This window comes from Capsicum annuum, chromosome 3 (genome assembly GCF_002878395.1).
Source record: "Capsicum annuum cultivar UCD-10X-F1 chromosome 3, UCD10Xv1.1, whole genome shotgun sequence".
NCBI classification, from domain to species: Eukaryota; Viridiplantae; Streptophyta; class Magnoliopsida; order Solanales; family Solanaceae; genus Capsicum; species Capsicum annuum.
The window spans coordinates 236,988,271-237,009,079 of record NC_061113.1 but is presented as its reverse complement, the minus strand read 5'-3'; the positions used below and the strand labels follow the sequence as shown (position 1 = coordinate 237,009,079).

General features: G+C 33.3%; 2 protein-coding genes across 2 annotated transcripts; one reads left to right on the top strand and one right to left on the bottom strand.

The window, feature by feature from the left end:
- The first annotated feature begins 7,489 nt into the window (after nt 1-7,489).
- Nucleotides 7,490-17,647, top strand: LOC107862878. Its single transcript, XM_016708577.2, has 4 exons — nt 7,490-7,852; nt 8,278-8,488; nt 12,528-17,263; nt 17,423-17,647. Exons 1-3 carry the CDS (start codon nt 7,694-7,696, stop codon nt 17,261-17,263), a joined length of 5,106 nt encoding a protein of 1,701 aa, XP_016564063.2. The 5' UTR covers nt 7,490-7,693; the 3' UTR covers nt 17,423-17,647.
- Nucleotides 17,648-17,782: 135 nt separating this feature from the next.
- LOC107866069 lies at nt 17,783-20,809 on the bottom strand. The gene is made up of 3 exons (XM_016712250.2): nt 20,315-20,809; nt 19,858-19,946; nt 17,783-18,675 (listed from the first exon to the last, which is right to left on the bottom strand). Exons 1-3 carry the CDS (start codon nt 20,781-20,783, stop codon nt 18,514-18,516), a joined length of 720 nt encoding a protein of 239 aa, XP_016567736.2. The 5' UTR covers nt 20,784-20,809; the 3' UTR covers nt 17,783-18,513.

Genomic DNA, 20,809 nt, shown 5'->3' with positions numbered 1-20,809 from the left:
TCAACTTACAAACGTTCTTTATATATAATGGTAGTAACTAGTAAGTACAAATCAAAACGCATGCTCTATTTTTTTTATTTTTTTTCAGTAATAATTGCTCTATACACTGTTTCTGCTTCAGTAATTGCTACTGGAAGTGTAGTTGGATTCGTCGGGTTGGATGATATCACTTTGAAATTGAGGGGAATATGTAGAACAGTGAAAATCTCACGTGCGCCCATCCCTTAGTGGCTATTTAGCGGGTTTTTAAATATAAGTGCTAGTTTTGTGGAATTATTTTAGTTTTAGGTATTATTTTTGTCCTTTTCCCTATTAGTAAATTATAAGATAAATTACACAAAATTCAAATTTAAGAGATTATACTACTCAATATCCCTTATTTTTTTAAAATTTACATTAAATCCCAATTTTCAATTTTACTCTTCATACATATCAACAAAATCTCACATCCTATTTTTACTCCACCATTAACTCATGAAAGATAAATTTTTTTGTAAACATCACCTTCCCTAAAATCTCTCCCAAATTATAATCAATTAAAACATCTTCCTTCCTGATTTCCTCTCTTCCATTAACGCATGCAGCTATTTTTTTTTCACAATTTCCTCCCCTAAAATCTCTCTCATTTTTTTAAAAATCGATTGATTCATATATAAATGTATTTAGTTATTCAAACATGTTTATTCTTTAATGGTGATTCATATGAATGATAAATTTGATATCATTCTATGAGTATTATAGTGATTAATACGATAGATACAGTTTATATGATATTAATGGGTGATACATATAGTGTTATGGTAATTCATATAGTAGATACAATTATTATTTTAATTATTGGGTGAGTCATATTCTATTAATGAATGATACATTTTATTCACACCGGAAGAGAACAGAGCAACCATCCCCATCATCGGAGCTCACTATTCCTGTGAACCAGCGTCAATCCATTAAAAAAAGATCCACTCACCATCGGAAAACCCATAACAGCCTACCAAAAAAATCACCCCACTGGTGTCACCAATAGCCCTCTGACGTCACCAATTATTGGGTGATTCATATGTTATTAATGAGTGATACATTTTGTTCATACTGGAGGAGAACGGAGCAGCCTTCCCTATCACTGGAGCTCTGTTCCGGTGAACCAACGCCAGTCGACTAAAAAACGACCCGCTCACCACCGAAAAATCCCATAACAACCTATCAAAAAAATCATCCCACCGACGTCACGAATAGCATACCAAAAGTCACCCCTTCGCGTCAATTCCGGCGAAATTTTCAAATGTGAATCTCCGATGATGGGCGATACTTCAAATTTGAATTTTGGTCAAGGAAAATTGCAGATTTTCGGTATATAGAAAATCTAACTTGTAACTGATTGAGCGTGATTTACTCTGCATAATAAAACAAATTCCGTTATTTTTTAAAATAAGTATCTAGTCAGTTTTAAATGTATCACTTTTTATATGTATCACATTACAACAGATGTATCACAATTTTAAAAAATTGAAATATAATGTAATTATCCAAATAATTGGGATAAAATATAATAACACTTCAACATTCTGAGATTTATGTAAGCTTTCCTAAATTATACTTATAAGTGTCCTATTCAATTCGTAGGAACAGGACGCCAATTTTGTGCTAATCCTATATGGTGAAATAGTGGTTCAAGGCAAGGCATCTAAGGGGTTGTTTGATGTGATGAATAGGCGAAAATAATTTCAGAATAAAATATAATATTATTTTATTTTAGAAATTATTTATTTCAGTATTTATATTATAATAGCGAAATACGTTATTCCATGATGGGATAATTTATTCCGAAAGAAATAATTTTAAAATAATTTGTTTCCAACCAAACAATCTCTAAAGATATATAACATATTTTTATTACGTAGCTACTAACTTATGTCACAACAAATGTACTAATTGCGTAAGTACTTCACGTCAATAATAGCTTATTTACTTCATTATGTCTTCGTACAATTTGGGAATAGACGTGGAAAGAAATATGCCATTGTCAAAAGTTCGAAAGTCATTAACAACTTTCTATTTAAATAACAACACTAAGGAAAAGGATTGGCGATGACCCCACAAACCCACAATGTTATGAAATGATTATAAACACTCTCTGTTAAGTCTTCTCTATTTTGTAATTTACGTTTAGGTGTCGTTTGGTTAGGAAATTAAGCTATCATGGGTATTATACTGCTGAGATTATAGAATGGGGATTAACTAGTAATGAAATTATTTATTGAACATATTTTTATTGTGAGCTATTCCAATGAAAAATAGATATATAGGATATATACTATATAATATGAATTTTGTGTATATTACTACGATATTAGACCAGTTGAGAAACTTTTATTTCAATTTTAACCTTGAATTTTTTGAAAGACTTTGAGGGATCAATCTTGAAAAAAGGTATCTTTGTCATTTTAGTATTTTATTCCTGGATTAATATCTCATTAAAAATGTGGAATAAAATAATATCACAATTATGATATAAAGTTTCTGAATTGCTAATCTTTGTCAAAAATATACAATGAAAATCTACGTGATATGTCTAAAATGAATAACGTCTAATTAAAGTGTCAAAATAAAAATTTATGTCAATTTTAGAAGAAGACTGACGATGTGTTTAATATTAAACCTTTATCGAAAAATTACAATCGGTGAATTACTATTTATCATTGCTTGGATAAAGTTCTAAACCTTCTTCACAAACCAAGAAAGCATTGATCAATGCCCATTAATAACTTGAAAAATTAAATTGAATGACTTGTTCAATTAATAATGAATAAGAGACGAGAGAAAGGAAGCCAAATAACGGTTCTGTTTTAAAATAGTTGATCTTTGTTAATTTAATATTTTTTTAAAAAAAATTATTAAGAATTTATTTTATCAAATTAATTTTATTAATTATTTTTTAAAAATATAAATTTAAATATATACACTTTATTTAGTCATTTAATTGTAAAAATAACACTAAAAGAATACACAATAATATTCACTTGATTTCATAAAAAAGATAACTAAATTATCGCCAACTATTTTAAAAAAGGAGGGGGGGGGGTACATTTTTTTTTTTTCAATTTTAGAGAGGAAAAAAAGGAAAATAGTTCTGGAATATCTTTAATTTTTCTAATCAATCGTCGTAATAGAGATCAACTCTTACAATTTTTGCAAAAAGTTTAAATTAAATCTGATGTAATCGTTCTTTCAATTCTTTTAATTTTATAAAACACAACCTTACGCCATCTAATAGAAATTGTTTTTAAGGATAATATGGAAACCAAGCATCTTCACTTTCCAAAAAATACTACTCTCTTCATTTTATTTTAGTTGGCTACATTTGAATTGAATGATAAATTTTATTATTTTATTCTTTATTCATATTAATAATATTTATTGAATATAAAAACAAATATTAAAATTAAAATTCTTCACATTTAATATATACTATTAATTATAGAAGAAGAATAAAAAAATAATTAATATTATTTTAATAATTAATAAATTTAAAATTTTTATTTTTAATAAAGTGATCAATTAAAATAGAACGGGTAAGTATTATAGTTAGAGGGTGGATGCTCAGACTAGGGAAAGGACAAATTTGATTAATTATTCGGAAGTGGCATTCTTTCTTCGTGGAAAAAGAGGATTAATTGATTAAAGGTAAAGTTAGGGAATAGGCAGACCAATGAACGTCTAAAGGTCAATATCCCCCGTACCAACTTACTTTTAATTTCTACCTCAGCTTCTCAAACTTGTCTCCACAGTTTGTTAATTAACCTCTTGTGAATATAAGCGGAGTCAAAATTTTAAATATGAGGGTTCAATATTTAAAGAAAATTTAATTGAAGGGGGTTCAACATTTATTATAATTACATAAAATTTAATTTTATTCATGTATAAATAATATATTTTTCCATCGAAAGAGGTTCGGTTCGAATCCCCTAAAGAAGACTGGCTCCGCCTCTGCTTGTGAAACTTATCTCCAAAGTTTGTTAATTAACCTCTTGTGAAACTTGTCTCCAAAGTTTGTTTACTCTATTCGTCTTAAAATAGTTGGTATATTTATTAAAAAATTTATTTCAAAATAATTAACATGTTTTAAAAAATAAATAAGAGATAATCAACTATTTTTTTTAATTATATCCGTAGTATTTAATTCTCGTATTAACTGAACAAGGTTCATATAATCAAAATCAAATAGATAGTTTCCTTTGCTTGTATTTATTTCTATTGGGACATATTGTGATAATTGTCCTTTCCAATAGTCGTTGGAAAAGACATGAACATTAAAGTGCCATGCAAGTCCTCTTCTTAATTCCCAGTTTGCCTCCTTCCTGGCGAAGTTTCTGTCTTTTTCACGTTAATAGTACTTACATCATTTGTGTGAAATAGAATTGGAAATGGAGAGTGTTCATATTGAATTTATGATTTTGATTGTTATGCCAAACATACGCAAAATTATTAGATTCCCACTTTTCATCCTGCTAGTTTAATTTCTATGAAGATTGCAACTCAAGCTTCATATATGAATTTGTTGGTACCAGTTTATGTCCACACTATATATGGAGGATGTTAAGAAAATTTATAAAATCTATGGTAGAAGACTAGAACTCCATGATGATATTTTTAATTAAATATTTAGCAAAACTAAATCAATATTTTAAAATCATACACGACAAACTAATTTGTAATGTATCAACTAAATCAAACAAGATTTAGGTCCTGCACTAAAACTGTCAATACTAAATCCTAAATAATATTGTTTGCATCACTAATAACTTCATAACTTTGTATCTGAACCAAACATCCCCTTAAGATACAACCATATAATTTTTAATTTCAGGTACATATAAAAATTCTGCTCAACCATACTACTAAGACAAAAACCCTTGTCTCACTTGAACTTGGAGAAAAGAATATAGTAGTATACTTTAATAATTAAAGAAGCTAGCTTGATTCAATAGAAACAAGGTAATTAACTTTACCTTTTAAATCTCCAATCAAATTCATTGGGAATATATGGAGTACATCATTAAAAAGAAAAAATATAAAGTTGCTAAAGTTATGCCATCACTTGTAAGACCAAAACCAAATATTGATAGACTAGGAAGTTGAAACGGAGGGTTGATAATGAACTAAATTCATTTTTTCTAATACTTGGAGCTTGTTTGGGATTGCTGTTATAAAATTGCTTATTTGAGAAATACTTTTATAAAATGATTTTTTAGAAAAGTACTTTTTAAAAAAGCAGTTTGTGTTTGTGTTTGGTAAATTCAATCGAAAAGTGTTTTTGATAATCAAATTATATTTGGATAATTTTTTTCAAGAAGTGCTTTTTTTAGGCAAGTGACCAAAAAGGACATCTATCAATAGAGTTTTATTACTAAAATCAAATTATAGAGAAAAATTATTTTAAATATCTATTATAATTTTTTAAATTAATTTTTTTATTTAATTAAAAAGTACGTACTCTAAAATTTTCAATCAATATTTATATATATAAATACATTAAAAAAGTTTAAATGGTGATATATTACTTAAATAATTTAAATATTACTTAAAACATCAAATAAAAATGAATACAAAAGTTATTTCATAAATTAAATCACTATATTAAAAAATGAACGACAAAAATAATTAGACCTTCATGAATCACAAAGATTCTCAATAATTTCATCCTTAATTTTATTACGCAATGTCTTCATACTTATAGAACATTTGTCTTGTATTTCTGAAGGTATAACAAAAGGTTGGTCTGCTTCTTCGATCTCTGTGATGATGCCTTTGTTAGCACAATAGTTAAAGTCTTTTTTAATATATTTTTATGGTGTCAAAATTTACTACGAATAAGCAGTCATCATATTCATATATATATATATACACACACACACACCATATTTTAACAAATATGTCACTTTTTATGAATTATTTATTTAAAATTAAATATTCGAGAAAAAATTTATATGTGATATCAAAATATAATCTTATAACGTGATTCATCAGTCAATTGTTATCATCAATAATAATAAAATAATTTATATATTCTTTAGTCATCATCATCAATGATATTTTCAAATTTATTTAAAGAGAATGAGTGAAAATAAAATAATAATATATAAATCATACAGAATTATGACGTAAATATAAAATATAAATTTTTAAAAATCAAACATTAATCAAACTTGTAAGATATGTTAATTAACTAATAAGGTATATATGTGTTTGTGTGTGTGTGATAGAGATATTTTTGTCATAAAAAAAATAATTTTCTGCTCCTGCTTATTTTAAGAAGCAGAAAAATCGCTTCTGCTTATTTTTAAAAGCACTTTTTTCAAGTTTACCAAATATTTTTTTTAAAAAAAAAGTGTTTTTTTTTTTAAAAAACAAGTGCTTATTTGGAGAAATAAGCAATCTCAACCAGGCTATTAACTTCATTTTGGAAGTGCTAATACAAAATATACCTTATATAGAATTAAGAGTGCTAAATGAGTGAGTTGGACTGAATTTTGTTCGATCAAAATGAGATTTCCTCCTTTTTCATATTAGTTGGCCCTCTTGCTAAAAATATTTCTTTTATTTTAGTTGTCCAGATTCTAAAATCAAGAGAAGTTTATTGTATTTTGTCAATACTATCCCTATCATTAGATGATTATCTAAAGTGTAAATATTTAAATTTATACTTTCAATGCATAATAATAAGGTTATTTTAGTAAAATAAGTCTCTATAATATTTTATTAAGAGGAGTTCCAAGTCAATAAGGACCGACTAAAATGAAATTGAGGAGGAAGTAGAAAAGTTATTTATTATATTGAAATGAACTAAAAAAAAAAAAAAACTACGACTTAATTCAACGATTCTTAGGTCCCGTTTGGCCATGAAAATTATAATTTTTTAGAATTAGAGTTGTGTTTGACCATGAATATAAATTAAAGTTATTTTTGAAATTTTGTGATAGAAGTATGAGTGAAAAAAGTGAAAGCAAGTAAAGTTTGTTTTCACTTTTCTAAATACAATTTTAAAATTGTATTTAAAATTCTGACGAACAAACACATACCGTTTTCACTTTTTTCACTAAAGTGAAATAAATTTTCAAAAAAAAGTAAAAAATTTCAATGACCAAACGACTATTTACTAAGTTTTTGTTGTATTTTTGTTCTTTATCTAATAATAAAATTATGTTTTTTTTTTTTCACTTTATTATGACTATATATATAAATAACATATGAAATAAAAAATATTTCAACGAATCTTTTCTATAGATCAATCTAAGCTATATATCAACTCAATTTTTAAAGAACTGAATTAGACATATCAATATAATTAAATCAAATTTGAACAAGTTAAACGAATTAAGTATATAGTTACTGTAATTTTATCGAAGTTTAAAGTTCATTGTAATTACCAAAAAAAAAAAAAAAGGTTCATTGTACGTACCAATAGGCCCCCAAGTCAATGACTAGGAGGGAGTCGACTAGATTTCTTCACTGAGTGGGTTTTCAACAGTTTAATTTCCTTGTAACTACTCTCCCTATAATAACTCTATAAATTCCTCAAAACTCGACACACTCCTCATTATATATAACTACTACTACTACTACTACTAACTATCTGCTATAAAACACAAATCATATTTATTTTTTGGTGATCAAAGTAGGGAGGATATCAATAATGGGTACACCAAAAGAGCACATTGAAGAAATAAGGAGAAATAAATTCTCAATTGGAGGTGAAACAAATCCATTGACAGAGGATCTTCATCAGGCTGTGAAGAATCTCTCTGCTGAGCTTTATGCTAAGGATGTCCATTTCCTTATGGAACTCATACAGGTTCATTCATCATCTCTTCTTGCATTATTTAATTTCTAGCAAAATTTATCAATCTTACTCGTCAATATACTGGGTATGTTGTTATTGTTCTTGTTGTTGTACGGATGAAATATACAAAGATTAAATATATTTGATATAAATCATACATGACATATATATTTTGTAAATTAGTTGACTGAACTGTTTGGGAGTGTAATTATCTCTTTTTTCTACTCCATTCATTTTCAGGGTCTTGTTTGATTTTACTACTTGTATAGTAACTGTATAAGATGTGGGAATTAACTATATATAAGTGAATACGGTGATAACCATGCATATTCAGGCGATAAAAAGTGTGTGATTATGGAGTATTGAGTGGTTAATACAGTAGATAATAATAGTACTACTGTACTAGACTAGTATTAACTATTTTTGTATAATTGCAGAACGCGGAGGATAACGAGTATGAGAATGGCGTTAAACCGTCGTTGGAATTTGTGATAACATCGAAAGATATTACAGAGACGGGAGCTCTGGCGACGCTTTTGATTTTCAATAATGAGAAAGGTTTCTCCCGGAGGAACATTGAGTCCATATGCAGCGTTGGACGTTCCACCAAGAAGGGCAATCGCAAGCGTGGATACATTGGCGAGAAAGGTACTTTATCCCCGCCAATTTATTAATTCCTGAGTTACTAAATAAGTGGTTGTTTAGTTTTTTTTTTTTGGTAATAAAAGTTTCTTTGTTATGGTGAGTGTCAAGCAAACATGAATTAAGTAAAAATGAAAAAGAGCATCGAATTAGTCAAATTAAAAATTTCAAAGTAATAGTACTATATATAAGGGTTAGGTTGCATTTGTTTTTTTTTTTTTTAAGATTCAGACGTCTGAATAATTAAGATGTTAACTGTTTATTTTTCAACATATGAAGGTATAAAAAAAATTATTTGTATATATAATAAAATATAAATTACAATTTAAATAAAAAACTAATTATATATCAGAAAAGTATGTAATTTAATACAACAAAATTATTATTTGATTGAAAAAAAAAATATTTATGTTTGTTAGTGATAGTGGGGATGGTTTATAATGGTGGTTGTGGTGAAAATGATTGATGTTAGTGATTAGTAATGTCAGTGGTGATAGCTGTGATGGTTGGTATTGTAGTGACTGTTATGATGGTGACGGTTGATAGTTGTGGTGGAGGTTGTGATGTGACGTTGCTTGATGTTAGTAGTTGGATGTGTTGATTGTGATGTTTGAAAAATGAATGAATAATGGTTGACGATGTGTTGGTGCTAGTTGGAGATATTGTTAGTTGTGATGGTGGAGATGGTCGTTAGTAGAGATAAATTGTAGCGATGATAGTGATTGCAGTGATGGTAGAGGTGACGTTACTAGTGACAATGGTGGTAGCCGAAGAAGAATATGTGGAGGTTATGATGTATTAGTGGCAGTTAGCGGTGGTGCTAGTTGTGATAGATGAGTTGGTCGGTAGTAGGGATTGACTGGTAGTGGTTGATGATGGTGGTGCTGTTGACAGCGATGGCGGCGCTAAATATAATTAGAGTAAAAGAGGTAGTAGGTGTGGTAGCGTTGACAATAGTGGTTTGTAGCGATATTTGTTGTTGATGTTGGAGGTGATTGGAGGTGGTGGGTGGTGGTTGACAATGATGGCGGTGATAGAGGTGGTGATTGATGATTATAAATAGAGTGCGGTGAATATTATCCAACACCAAAATACTTCTTTAGACCTATTAAGACTTGATTTTAAATCTGAATGATTAAGACCTATTTAGTCCTATTAAGAGCTAAAATCTTAATAAAAAACAAATACACTTAATGGTCTGAAGTCTGGACTATTCAGATGTGGTGACAGAGTTGGTGACTGATAATTATAAATAGAGTGCGGTGAATATTATCCAACGCCAAAATACCTCTTCAGACCTATTAAGACTTGATTTTAGATCTGAATGATTAAAACCTATTTAGTCCTATTAAGAGCTAAAATCTTAATAAAAAACAAATACACTTAATGGTCTGAAGTCTGAATTATTCAGATTCAGATCTCCATTAAGTGCAAACAAATACAACAACAACAACAACAAACCCAGTGTATTCCCGCCTAGTGGGGTCTGGGGGGTAAGATGTACGCAGTCCATACCTCTACCTCTAAAGAAGTAGAAAGGCTGTTTCCGAGGCCAAGTAGTATGTAACGGAGTTGATAGTTTAATTAGTGGACCTGTTAAATGCTACTGCTTGTCGTACCTGTTGGTTGCCTTTATGATTCATTAAGCTTTAATTTTGCCATTACAAAGATATTTAAGAGATACTATGTCGTTTGTCTTCCTAACGTGCTTGGAAGATGCTAGAGTACGTGTTCTACTGATTACCTTATTTTAGCCTAGCTGTTGCCTATCGATGAAACAGATTGACTAACGTAATTCGAACTTACTAAAACAATAAGCAAATAACACAATGAATTTTCACGTAAAAAATACTTGTAGGTATGATGTAGAGGTGTGCCCAAGGTGATATGGGGCTGCATTATTTTCGAAGTTTATTAAGTGTTGTGTGTGTTAATAGTACCCTTGAGTGGTTAAGTGAAAGAAGGCTAGCTATATCGTACATGGTGTTCGTAGTAGATAAGTGGAGTAGTTATGGACAGTTGGTGGTAGTCTTTTAAGTATGATTTTGATTCTTATGGAATTCATCACACAGGCTCGTAGCATATCCTCAAGTACGACTCAAAGAGATGTAAAAATTCAGGACCTGTGAGGATTTAACCCTCCCACTAAATCACTTGAGCCTCAACAATAAACAAATTACAAAACTCTTGTAAACTAGGAATACTGAACTTCTAATTCCTACTTCTACAAAAATCAGGACCTGTGAGGATTTAACCCTAACTCCACTAAATCACTTGAGTCTCAACAATAAACAAATTACAAGACTCTTGTAAACTAGAAATTCTAAACTTCTAATTCCTACTTCTACAAAAATCAGGACCTGTGAGGATTTAACCCTAACTCCACTAAATCACTTGAGTCTCAGCAATAAACAAATTACGAGAGGATTTAACCTAACTCCACTAAATCACTTAAGCCTCAACAATAAATAAATTACAAGACTCTTAAACGCTAGGAATTATAAACTTCTAATTCCTACTTCTACAAAACACAAACCTCCCAAGGTGAGTGTTCCCAAGTCTTCGAGTTTCCCAACTTGAAGACAATGATCTTACCTCAGTTTATACTCTACTGAGACTAGAATTAGATAAACAGTATAACTTAAGATCCAACCTAATACATAAAGTCTAAGGCTCCTCTAAGTAATAGGAATAAGTTCATCTAAGTAATAGGAATAAGTTCAACTATGACTCCTTTAAGCTTTGGAACTGTAGAGTTAATTTGTCGATGGTTGCTATCTTTGTAAGTACATGAGTGACTGTCAGTGTCACTCTCTCTATTTAACAGTAATTCCTCAAGGAGTCTTTCAACCTATAAGACTTCTATCTTTTTCCAATCTCTTAAACCTTCAGTGTTTGTTATTGAGTATAAGTCCTGACTTCTTTAAGTCAAGCTCCTTGCATAGGTAAAACTCCTTCTTCAACTTATCTCCAAGTGTTGTGTTGTATTCAACTTCTACTTCTTTATCACATGTGATCAGCACTTTGAGTATATGGGAATTAGGCTTTGCTTATCTATTCATGACTTTAAGACCTGTCTTCCTATGCATGGACCAGCTTGAGTAAAATGTTTCATTCATGTGTCAATCATCAAAACTTCATTGATCTAACAGAAGACACTTATAGTTATATTGGACAAACTAAAACAAGCATAGATTGATTTATATAGCTGACCCTACTTGTTCGTAATTGAGGTTTTAGTTAATATGTCCGCAGTCTTTTGAGCGTGACTAAGCCGAAATAGTATTTTGAGAAATTGTCCGGTTTCCCGATTATTTTGCAAGAGCTTTTGTTAGAGTATTCATTTGGGAGAGATATTACTTTGATAGTTTAAATTGGAATAACCAACAGAATAACGTCTATTTGAAAAGTAACTGTTTTTGAGCACATAAAGGAAAACCTTGCTTTCGTCAAAATGAAGTGCTGTATTTTCTTTTGTTTTAACTCTATACTAAACTAAAGTTACGCGATGGAATAATGATATCTTATTAGCGTTTCGTTGATTAGCGGGCCAATGATATTTCTTATAGAGGAGTTTAGGTTAGTTTCCGTCTTGACCTCATCATCCCTTTCGTTGGTGCAAAAGTGATCTGTTTACATACATTATATTTCAGTTTACATCCCTACCTTGAGATAGCAGGTGATAGTCCAGCTTATGTGTTAGTTTCCCAGATTTATCATCTGACATTCAAATAATGGGAGAAGGGCACATTAAAGAGTCCCTGCGGATTTGATTTTTGTAGGAAATTTACTCTTTTAGTGTTGTATAACTGCATACAATTTTCTCCCTTCCGAGACTAGTGCAAAATGTGTTCACTTCCAACTTCAATAAGTCCTGTACTTGATCTTGGTTTAGTACCTGCCTGTCCTTAGTATGCTGCTTCGTATGTCAAATTACATTATCTTTTGAATAAAGAGTTTGATCTTTTTTCTTAATTGAATATGCATATTCCTTGTCCAAATTTGTAACTCGTTTCTAAAACAACTTGATGCATTTTTCTCTCAGGCATTGGCTTCAAGAGTGTGTTTCTCATCACTGCTCGGCCCTACATCTTCAGCAATGGGTATCAGATACGATTCAGCGAGGAACCTTGCCAGCACTGCAATGTAGGCTATATTGTACCTGAGTGGGTGGAAGCAAACCCAACTCTTTCAGTTATAAGTCAAATCTATGGGTCTTCTGCTACTCTTCCGGCCACTACTTTAGTGCTACCACTGAAACCTGACAAGGTGAAGCCTGTTAAGAAGCAGCTTTCCGGGATTCATCCTGAAGTTCTTCTCTTTCTTTCAAAGATAAAGAAGCTCTCGGTCAGGGAAGACAATGAGGATCCCAGGCTTAATACTGTCAGTGCCATTTCGATTTCCAGTGAGACCGATTTTGTTAAGAAGAAGAATATTAATGCTGAATCCTACATGCTCCATCTCTCAGCTGATGAAAATTCTGGTCTGGGGGAATGCAATTATTACATGTGGAAACAGAAGTTTCCTGTCAGGCGGGAGCATAGAGTGGATAGAAGAATGGAAGTTGATGAGTGGGTTATCACTCTAGCTTTTCCAAATGGAGAGCGCCTCAACAGGGGAACCAGCTCTCCCGGGATTTATGCTTTTCTTCCCACAGAGATGGTCACGAACTTCCCTTTCATAATTCAGGCCGACTTTCTTTTAGCGTCGTCAAGGGAGACAATCCTTTTGGATGACATATGGAACCAGGGCATTCTTGACTGTGTCCCTTCTGCATTTGTCAATGCTTTCACATCACTCGTGACAACTAATGAAGGTGCTCCGGTATCTACTCTGGCTCGTATGTTTGGATTTTTACCAGTCAATGAATCTCCGTATCCAATTCTTAATGGCGTGAGAGATTCTATTAAAAGAAAACTTCTGGATGAAAGTATCATTCCATGCGAGTCATATGTGGAACAACAATTCTTCCAGAAACCCAGTGATGTTGGTAGGCTCCTACCTGCTTTCTGGAATCTTCTGAACAAGGCGAGCAAGCAGGGGGTTGTTTTGCATAACATTTCATCCCATGGAAGTTTCATCGTAAACTCAGCTTTTGATAAGGAGATGTACAACAACATTTTAGACTTTCTGGAAGTGAAACAAGTTGACAATGGATGGTATGCGAAGTGCATTCAGAGTTCCAATCTTGTTTTGGGAGTCTCAGAGGATGTTTACTTGGAACTTTTAGCATTTATTGCTGACAAATGGATCTCTTCTTTCAAGACAACCGAGATGAGGAACATTCAACTTTTTAAATATGTTGATTTTGATGATGATGTAGCTTTATATAGCATTTATGAGGCATTGAATGGTGGTCATTCATTGCTCTTGTCTCGTGATTCTGATCACATCTCTTGGCTGATTAGCTGGAACTCAGAATTTCGGTTTGCCAGTCACCTGTTCTTCTCCAAATCAACACAAGAAGCAGTCCGGAATCATTCTAAAAGTCAGACAATTTTGGGTTGGCTTAAAGATGAGGTCAAAGTGGGCATCGTGAATGTGTATGACTATGCTCTTCTGCTTCTTAACTCTCTCTGTGATGATAGAAAACTTGTTGTGGCTTTTACCCACTTCTTACATCAGTCTCTTGCAAGGAGCTATTTATCTAGAGAACAAGTTGCTGCTTTATGCAGTAAACTGCCCCTGGTGGATAACTATGGACAGGTCACCAGACAAAGGAAAGGGGTATTGTTGCCTGCAAATGGTAGCAAGTGGGTGCAGCTGATTGGTTCGAATCCGTGGAGATACGAAGGCTATGTTGAGCTTGGAGAAGATTATTTGCATTCCGGAAGCTATGCTGGAGTTTGTACCAGCAAAAAAAAGCTTCTGGGTTTTCTGACGAATTATGTTGAAGCTAAGGACATTCCTGACCTACCTCCTCCTGATGCAGCGATTTCTAGTATGTATTCTCCCCTGACCAAAGAAAATGCATTGCTGATGTTCGAATGGATTCGTAAGATGAAAATTAACAAGTTTTCCTTGCCAAGAAGATTCTTGACCTGCATAAGGGAGGGTAGCTGGCTGAGGGTATCGCTGAGTGGTAGCCCTGGCTACAAGCCTCCTTCAAAGTCATTCTTCCACACTTCATCATGGGGACATCTGCTGCAGAGTGGATATGTTCATGTAGATATTCCATTAGTTGATCAGGCGTTCTATGGCAGTGAGCTAAAGCAGTACAAGGAGGAGTTAATCACAATGGGTGTCATGTTTGAATTTAAAGAGGCATGTGAATATATTGGAGAACATTTTATGTCTCTGGCAGCTAGTTCTACTTTAACCAAAGGCCATGTAGTGTCAATACTCAATTTCATTAAGTATATGAGGGAGAAATATCTTCCCCCGGATACCTTCGTCGATAGCATTAATGATCAGAGATGGTTGCAGACTACGCAAGGTGAGAAGAGCCCGCAGGAATCTGTTTTCTATGACAGTGAGTGGGATGCTGCCTCACAGATCAGTAACATTCCATTCCTTGATCAGAAGCATTATGGGGTTGAGATTCTTTCCTTCAAAACTGAACTGAAGCTGCTTGGTGTGGAGTTTGGTTTCAATCAAAATTACAAGCTTGTGGTTGACAACTTGAGATCTCCTGCGCACTTAGGTTGCCTGAGTTCTGGTGGTTTGCTCTTGACACTTAAGTGCATTCGCAATCTGACGTCATCTAACAAAGTATGCAGGGCACTTAGGGATAGCAAATGTATGAAGACCGTAAACATGGGGTGGAAATATCCGGCTGAATGTTTCTTGTTTGATCCTCTGTGGGGCTGCTTGCTGCAGGTTTTTGGCAGTTTTCCTCTTATTGATTCAAATTTCTATGGGAGCAATATCTTCTCATATAAAACCGAGTTGCAGAAAATTGGGGTGGTTGTTGATTTTGAGGAGGCAACTAAAGCTTTTGTTGCTGTTTTTAAGAAGCAGACATCGAAGGGTTCCTTAAGTAAGGACAGTGCTCATTCCCTTCTTGCATGTTACAGAAAATCGAAGACAGCCAACTTTAAGTTTCCTTCAGATCTTAAGAGCTGCGTTCAAGAGGTCAAGTGGTTGCGAACTCGAATTGGTGATAAAGTACCTAAAGATTGCATACTCTTTGATTCATCTTGGGAATCTATCTCTTCAATCTCCCTGTTGCCTTTTGTTGATGATAGTGAAGGGCGATACGGTAGGGGCATTCATGATTACAAGGATGAACTTAAGAATATGGGAGTTGCGGTGACATTTGCTAGTGGGGTTAAGTTTGTGCCTGCAAGCCTTCGATTTCCTGACAATCCAAGTGTCATTACTGTTCCAGTCGCATTCTCATTGTTAGAGTGTATGCGGAAGCTGGAGCATAATGATGATCTGATTGCTACTTTGCGGTCAAAGCTCGATAGAAGATGGATGAAAACTAATGCTGGTTACAGGTCTCCAGATAAATGTTTATTATTTGGTCCTCAGTGGATTACTGTCTTACAGCCAGAAGATGGTCCTTTCATAAATGAAAAGTTTTATGGCTCCAGCATAAGGTCGTATAAGAAAGAGCTCAAATCTCTTGGTGTTGTGGTTGATATTGGAGATGGGTGCTCCTTGCTTGCTGATTACCTTGATTGCCATTCCAACAGCATTACTATCACTCGGATCTATAAGTACTTGAGTAAGTTCAACTGGGAACCAACTAAAGATGATCCTAGAAACATATGGATTCCAAATGGTGATAACAATGGAGAGTGGGTGCATGCTGATGATTGTGTTTTGCATGACAAAAGTGGTTTCTTTGGCCTGCAGCTGCATGTTCTAGAGAAATACTACGACAAGGAGCTGCTCAGTTTCTTTTCCAAATTAGGTGTCAAAAGTAATCCTTCTCTTGATGATTTTCACAAGCTTTGGAAGTCATGGGAATATGCTGGCCACAGTTTGTCACAATCAGAGTGTCAAACTTTTTGGGAGTTCATTGTGAAGCACTGGAGCTCTCGGACGGAGAACTTCCTAACTGAGAACTTGTCAAAACTTCCTGCGGGTTCAGGTCTGAAGAAAATTTTGATGCTTGACAAACGTGATGTTTTTATTGCTGATGATCTTTATCTTAAGGACTTATTTGAACAGTCATCTTCTCATCCCCTGTTCGTTTGGTATCCACAACCAAGCTTGCCATCTTTGCCTCGACAGAAGTTGCTTGAAATTTATGGCAAAATTGGTGTTCGTCATTTGTCTGAATCTGTTCTAAAGAAAGGCCTGTCTTCTGTTAACTGTGATGGACTTGAGCAGCTGCAGCCAGAAGAAGTCTTCATTCGGAGGGGCTTGTTTAAGTTAATTCTTGGCTTCCTTGCTGATCCTTCACTTGAAATGGAAGTACGTGAGAGACATGAAGCTCTCAAATGCCTCATGGATGTAAGTATTTTTGAGACATTAGAACCAATAACCATGGATTGCAGTCTGTCACTTTCTTCTGGAGAAGTCCTGAATGTGAAAGTGAGCCGTATGATGTGTTGGGAAAGAGAAAGTTCAAAGATCTTCCTTCAGAAGCTGGACAAATCTGGTGGTTACAAAGGCAAGCTTGAGTATGCGACATATTTCTCTGAGGTGGTTGCTGAGGGAATCCTAAGGGAGAAGGTAGATTATGTGCCTCAATTGGCTGAATTGATTAAGTTGGGATTCATCCTGGAATTTGATGAGGAAGCTGTTGGGTTCTTGATGAAAACTAATAATCTGCAAATATTTTTGGAGGATGAAGAATTCCTTTCCTCTGCCTCCACTTCTGAATAGGTATTTATGTTTATTATAATCTCCCATATCCATTATAATACCCCCTTGGCCCTTATGTCTTGTAAATTTATGTTGAAACTTGATCATCTTCTTAATCTTTTCCCTAGTTGAGATACCCAATCCGAGGATTAACTGTCCTGAAATTTTCCATTTGTGCAGGTGCGGCGATAGTAGTAAATGGTTTGGAAGAACTTTTTGAGGCTCGCCGTGGATGCCAAATGGGATTTCTGGTGTTTTCTGGTCTTGGAGAAGTCTGTGCACGAAGATTGATCTTTTGTTATAAATCCTTGTTACTTGTCAACGCTCTTTATTTTGTATTTAGCTGCTCTAAGGTTCTCTGTGTAATTTTCTAAATTTGCAGTTAAGAGATACAATTGCTGAAAAGCCTTATTCCTCTTTTCCATCTCTTTAAGATTGGCGCTTTGCATCTTCTTCCAGTTCTATAGTAATCAAAATTATTGTCTTTAGTTTACATGCTTATCTACCATAATATAGTGTCTGTTCGCTCTCTCGGCATGAGCCTTTTGCCATTCCCTTATTCCCTTCTAAAAATCGGGTAAAAAGGTAGTTGTGGTTTCTCTATTACAACAGTGCCTCTACATGTTCTATGATGTTGATTTTATGTGCTTGGATGAATCCATGAATCATTTTGTGTTAGTCCCATTAGAGATGGAAATACCTGTTAATTAGTTCTGTTCGTAATCTGCCTTTCCTGGTAATGTATCCCACTTCTCTTTCACATTTGGTGAATTGAAAATAATATTGCATAGAGCCGCTTGGTGTGCTAAAGCTCCTATTATGAATGGGGTTTTGTGGAAGGGGCGAACCACAAAGATCTATTATATACTGCCTTACCTTGCATGGTTGCACAACAACAACTTTACCAGTTACTCCATGCTCCCTTTGCATCTGCTAAATTTCTTTTGCCTCTTTCTTTGTTTTTTCTACCCTTACTCACACATTTCAAATACTACAAGTCTGGTCCAATCTCAGATGCCATTTGTGTGAAATGATACACATACGTGGTAACCAGAACAAGAAAAAAAAGACATTTTGTACTTATAAATCTAATCTCTTCAGTTTTCTACGATTTGATAATATTAATCTCTCAGTTTTCCATTACAATGGACCTGCTATATTTAATTTGCTAAACTATACTATACACTTCACATCGAATTGATAAGTAGACATAACAAAGGGTGATGGGCTTATTTTTTCCAAAAAGACAATCAAGCAGATGTTCTTCCTGATCAAACAGGTGCTTTTCCTTGAAGAAGATGAGTTTGTTCAGGCCTGGAGTGAGCCGCAGAGCAACATGATCCAACGTTCAGCAAATTCTTCGGCAGCACGCTTCTGAAACTCTTCCTCTTCGTTTCTTTCTTCACGTTTGTTTTTGTTTCCACAGGCACCACCTGTATGAAAATGTGAGTATTTTTACTTTACTGTTAAAGTCATTCTTTTGGTTTTACACATGCCAATATCATCAGTTCTATGTATGTTTGGGTGCTCCAGTAAGCAGATGACTCTGTTGGGATCGTGACTATATTCACAGTCTCATGTAGACTCGTATCAATCCAATATTATTTAAAAAAACTAAAGTTCTTTGGCCATACAAGTCCTCTACATTTTCTAGCTAGTGACATGGATAGTGAAGAGACCAATAGATCTGTGATAAAGTTGACAAGTTCAACATTTAAGATTCTCAGCACTGAGCTAGTTACACTTTCAGGGGTCGTTTGGTATGGGGATGGCATAAACAAATTAGTTATCCTATGGAGTGAGATCTCATGGGATAAGTTATCCCACTATATTCATGAAGAAATTATGTATATCATTATTATAGTATAAATAGTGGGATAGATAATTTCGAGAATAATTAATACCCCTAACCAAATGCAGGATAAATTAATCATGCATCTTATCCCTAGATTATTATCCCTCATACTAAACGACCCCTTAGTATGATGAGTTCATGTTTAATGCTTAGCAGTTTTGACATGTATAATGTGTATGCTTTCATATTTAAAATGGTGTGTTCAGTCTAATGGATTGTCAGGCTCTAGTTCTGAATAAATTGGATAATCCTACAGCATCTAGTTAAAAATTGCAACATCTCAGTCATCAGAAGTCACATTTAAATTATTCTGATTTTTTTGAATTTCATATCTGAACTATTAGGTTCGCAAGTCTCATGCTTGATCTATCACCAACCATATTTATCAAAACACACCTCAACTATTAATTGATTTTACTTTTCATACTCAAACAATTAATAGTTGAGGTAAAGTGTATTTTGATAAAAAGTTGGTGATAGTTTGAGTTGGAAACCCATACACCAAAATAGTTCAAATATGAAACTCAAAAAATAGGATATTCTAGGTATGTTTTTCACCCTTCACTCTTTTAATAACTCACAAGTTTTCTTGATAATTTTGTATTTCAATTACTAAAACCATTATTCACTAATCTTATGTAAGTTGGAACATTACCAATCTGCACACATTTTCAATGTCAGGCATTTATACCAAGGAAGATAATATTCCAAGCCATTTATATTTGACATAAATTTAAAAAATCACATGTAATTAATAAACCTTTGATGATGGTATGGCAGCAGCAACAGGGGTTGTTGGTCTATTGGTAGCTGCAATTGGAGTTCTGTCCTTAATGACATCCTTGTTACCTGCATTGCACATTAAATGTTTAGAGAGGTAATTTAAATTAGGAAACAAATTTGTATTGGTCAGGCAGTGCCGGAACCAGGAATATATACAAGGCCATTAAATGTAATAATTAAGATCTACTGTGACCAAAGCAAGTTTTAAATCCTCTTTGCCATTATATTACTACGATTTTTCTTTATGTCAAGAAAATTAAACAGTTTATATATAATAAAAGAATCTCTTTCATCACAATATAATTTATTTTTTGACGAAGAGGATTCAAATTGAACCCTGACGAACGTAGTTTTAAATGATGCACAAGGGACTTGTGTATATTTGATAGTTTCTATATGTCTTTTGATGATAATTGATTATAGTAAATACAAACCAATTGTTACTTCATTAATCTTCTTGATATCTTCAACATTGTTATTATTTGTGAAAAATACTCTAAAACTTGGTGAACCAGGACCAACATCACCATCCTCCTCAACCTTACTACGCCTTATCATTCTTTGATCATCTTTATTATTGTCATCATTTTCATAATCTTCAACATCCCCCTCTTCTTCACGATCTTCTTCTTGAACAAGTGCTTCTATCAATTTTGCCACCCTTTCTTGATCATCATATGCCTCAATTTTTTTCATATCCTTAATTGTAAATTCCCTTTTCTCTAGACTTTCTTCATCTTCTTCAATGACATATGAAAGCAATTCTTTCTTCGAAGGTGTTGATTGTTTTGTTGGCCTTCTAAAACGCCTTCTTTTTCTTATGTCATGTAAACTTCGACGAAGGAAGTTTGAAGGGATCGTCCTATTGCTCTTGCCAATTACCTTAGAGACTTCTCCCCCCATTTTTCAAGATTTTTGTAAGACAGATC